Source organism: Pteropus alecto, unplaced genomic scaffold, assembly GCF_000325575.1.
Source record: "Pteropus alecto unplaced genomic scaffold, ASM32557v1 scaffold44, whole genome shotgun sequence".
Taxonomy (NCBI): domain Eukaryota; kingdom Metazoa; phylum Chordata; class Mammalia; order Chiroptera; family Pteropodidae; genus Pteropus; species Pteropus alecto.
In genome coordinates, this window is record NW_006436812.1 from 6,656,301 (window position 1) to 6,659,769 (window position 3,469).

At 53.6% G+C, this 3,469-nt stretch overlaps 1 protein-coding gene and 1 pseudogene across 3 annotated transcripts in view; both read left to right on the forward strand.

Annotated features, from left to right (window-relative positions):
• The first annotated feature begins 346 nt into the window (after window positions 1-346).
• On the forward strand, window positions 347-465 carry LOC112481669 (annotated as a pseudogene).
• Window positions 466-2,644: 2,179 nt separating this feature from the next.
• NARFL (nuclear prelamin A recognition factor like) overlaps window positions 2,645-3,469 on the forward strand; it is an 8,349-nt gene continuing 7,524 nt past the window's right edge. Inside the window, exon 1 of one of the 3 annotated variants that reach the window (XM_006914000.3) lies at window positions 2,645-2,795. In XM_006914000.3, the coding sequence (XP_006914062.1) occupies window positions 2,730-2,795 (66 nt within the window). In that variant the 5' untranslated portion in view covers window positions 2,645-2,729. The other 2 variants (XM_025048311.1, XM_015591157.2) reach the window with 2 other exon arrangements.

A 3,469-nucleotide genomic window follows, 5' to 3' on the forward strand; every position in this document is an offset into this window, starting at 1 on the left:
CTAATCTGGAAAAAGAGTTTTTGCAAATGCAATTAAGTTAAGGATCTCCAGATAAGATCATCCTGGATTAGAGTGGGCCCTAATCCCGAAGATAAGTGTCCCTTTAAGAAATGGGAAAAGAGGCAATAGCAATGTTTTTAAATACGGCAGACTCAACTCGGCAATTCTGCTTCTAGAAAGAAGTGTGTTCTCTAGAAACACTGAAAGAATTTGGAAAGATATATGTTCTAAGCTGTTTATTGCAACTTTGTAAGTGAAAGATTGGAAACAAGCTCATTTGTCCAACAAATATATATTGTATGCCTACTCTGTACAGAAAAAAAAAAAAAAAGAAATGGGAAAAGAAGTCTATGGCCATGCCACCCTGAACAAACCTGATCCCGTCTGATCTCGAAAGCTAAGCAGGGTCGGGCTTGGTTAGTACTTAAATGGGAGACCACCTTGGAATACCAGGTGCTGTAGGTGTAAAAAAAAAAGGAAAAGACACACGGGAACCATGTGACCACGGAGGCAGAGGCTAGAGTGATGCTGCCCCAAGCCCAGGACCACCTGAAGCTCCTAGAAGCTGGACACAGCAGAGAGATCCTCTCCTGGAGCCTTTGGAGGGGGCACAAGCCTTCCCACACCTTGATTGCAGACTTCTGGCCTCCAAAACTGAGAGAATGAGTTCCTATTGTTTTAAACCTCCCCCCCGCACACACACCCCAGTTTGCGGTCCTTTGTTACAGTAGCCCTAAGACACTAACTCAGGGCTGATCCCTTAGAGGGTAAAACCGACACCAACCCACAGAAGGGGACAGGCAGCTCTACGTACTCAGTGGAAATCACACCTGCTCCCATCCACCAATGGCTGGCTTTGGGCAAAGAGGGCCCTGCAGGCACATCCAGAGCAGAGGCCAAGATCTGTACCCATTCCAGCTCAGGGGAAGGGGTGCGCACAGTCACAGCATCACAGCAGCTGCACAGGCCAGCTGGCCTGGCCACAGGAGCCATGGCCCCTCCATGCGTCCTCAGCTGGCCCTTGAGTTCCCTCCCCAGCGTGTGCAAACTCTGTTATTGCACATGGGAAGCACAAGGTAAATACTCACTAATGATGATGATGAAACAATTTGCAAAATGTGAGAGCAGGCACACCGGAGGTGAGGCGTAATGTTGGCACTGGAGCTCAAGGACCGCTAGGGACACAGTCACCCAAGTACTCCTACAGGGACAGTGGGGCCAATGGTTTGAACCTGGGCAGACCAGGGTGTACTTAATGCCTGGTCTGTCTGGGCTACCCTTCCCCTGAGCTGGAATGGGTACAGATCTTGGCCTCTGCTCTGGATGTGCCTGCAGGGCAGCCTCTAGCCCCCTTGTTTTTTAAATAGTTCTACTAAGATATCAGTTCACATATCATACAATTTGTCCATTTAAAGATTGAAACCCGTTCTGCATATATACATGTCAAACTCCTCCCTCCAGCATTCCCGTCCTTTGGAACCTTCCCGTCCCCCCCAAATGTGTATCATCCTTTGCCCCGCAGCCTCAGTGGAAGCCTCCTCCACTATAAATCCTCTCCATCACCCCAGCCCAATCGATCCTTATCCTGCCCCCAATCCCAAAAGCACTTGTTACTCTCACAAATTTTTTGCAAACCTACTCTGGGGCATTTCAGTGAAACTAAATTTATCTTGTGCTCATCTAGTTATAATAATTAGTGGGATTGTTCAGATTTCAGGCATTGCATCTCAGTCCTTGGTCTCCTATGGCCAGGACAGGGGGATGGGTGGGGCCTGGAAACCCTTCGGGGGCAGCTGCTGAGAAAGAAGGTCTCCTGGCAGCCAAGAGGGGCAGCTGCAGGGGCTAGAAGAGGCTGCACCAGCCGATGATCTCGGGTCCCTGTGGGTCAGTACACCCACACACAGATATGAGAGTCACCAAATAGAGCGAACGTCCAGGCAAGAACCCCAAGAAGACCAGGCTCCCAGGCCAGGCTGGGCCATCAGAAACGCGAAGTTACCACCTACAGTCTGGGGCTGAGTCTGTCAGGGCCCCTAACAGAGCTGGGCTCAGGGATGGGCCAGACTCCACCCCTGGAGTTTTCTGAAAAGCTCTAACGAAAAGTGGTAATTAAAGGTATAACTGGATTTGACACGTTGCTCAAGAATGGAGTCCGACAGCAGCAGTCCAGTTTCAGGTTTTAAAATCATAGGGGAATGGAGTTTCCACAGGCTGGTCTCCAAAATAACAAAAGAGGGTGTGGGAAGGCCGTGAGAGGAGCTCCGTGGGCTCCCTCCCAGGACAGAAGGCTCTGCACTGAGCCACAGGGTTGTAAGGAACCGCTCCCTATCGCTATCATTTTCATTTTGTTCACTCTTCATCAGAAACTGGCGCCTTTGTGTGCCAAGTGCCGTTCTGGATTCTTGGGCTGCATCCGGGACCGAGTGAAGCAAGGCTGCTGCCTCTGCGAGCTCCTGGACGGGGACCCCGGGGCCGCACACTGGGTGAGTGAAGGAGACGCCACTCGTGCCCACGCGGCCCCTCAGCCCCTGCTCCGGAAGCAGGGAAGATAAACAGAGGGAAGTCGGCTCCTCTGCGGGACGGTGCCCGCCAGCAGGGGGCGCGCGTCCTCCAGGCATTCGACACGCATGCGCCGCTTGGGGCGCTTTCCGGCATTGTGGCAAAACGACTCTGTCGTTTTGCGCCGTCTGGCAAACTCTGAGCATAGCGCCTGCAGGCAGTGTTCCGCCATGGCGTCCCCCTTCAGCGGGGCGCTGCAGCTGACTGACCTGGATGACTTCATCGGGCCGTCTCAGGTGGGCCGGCCCGGGTGGGCGGCGGCTGTGCGCAGGGAGAATATCCCCTTCTGTCTCATTTTCTTCCCCTGAGAAATGGGATTGGAAACCAGGGTCTCCGGCGTTCTGGCCAGCTTTCTACAGACCGGAAACCGAGACCAAGGTGGGCGGTACCCCCACCGGGTTTTCGTGCCCAAGGCCGAGTCTGCGGGTTGGGGTCGGGGCCTCACCGACCCCCACAGCCCAATGAGACAAGTAGGAGCCGGTTATCACGTTGCCCTCGGGGTGACTGGGTTGGGGGAGTGCCGTGTACTGTGCAGATGCGTACGTGGAGCCGGAGGGCGCCAGGCAGTTGTCGCTTCCCAGAGTCACCCAGCTAGGGAGTAGCAGGCTCAGGATTGGGGTCGAGAAGACCCTGCCAAACGTCTGAGCCACAGTTTTTTCTGTGTAAACAGTTGGGAAATCCCACCCCAGGTGAGAGAGCAAGCGATCTGGTCCGCTGGAATCTGGCATGTGACTGCCCAGTAAATGTCAGGGTGTGTGGTCGTCATTGGTGTTGCCCTCCAGGAAGAGAACAGAGCTTGCACCTAAAGGGGACAGGACAGCTACACTTGAAAGTGTCGCCCTTATCTGGTTTACCTGCCTATCAGTTGCCACCATCTGTGCAGGCCCACTGCTAGGTGGGCCATAGCTGA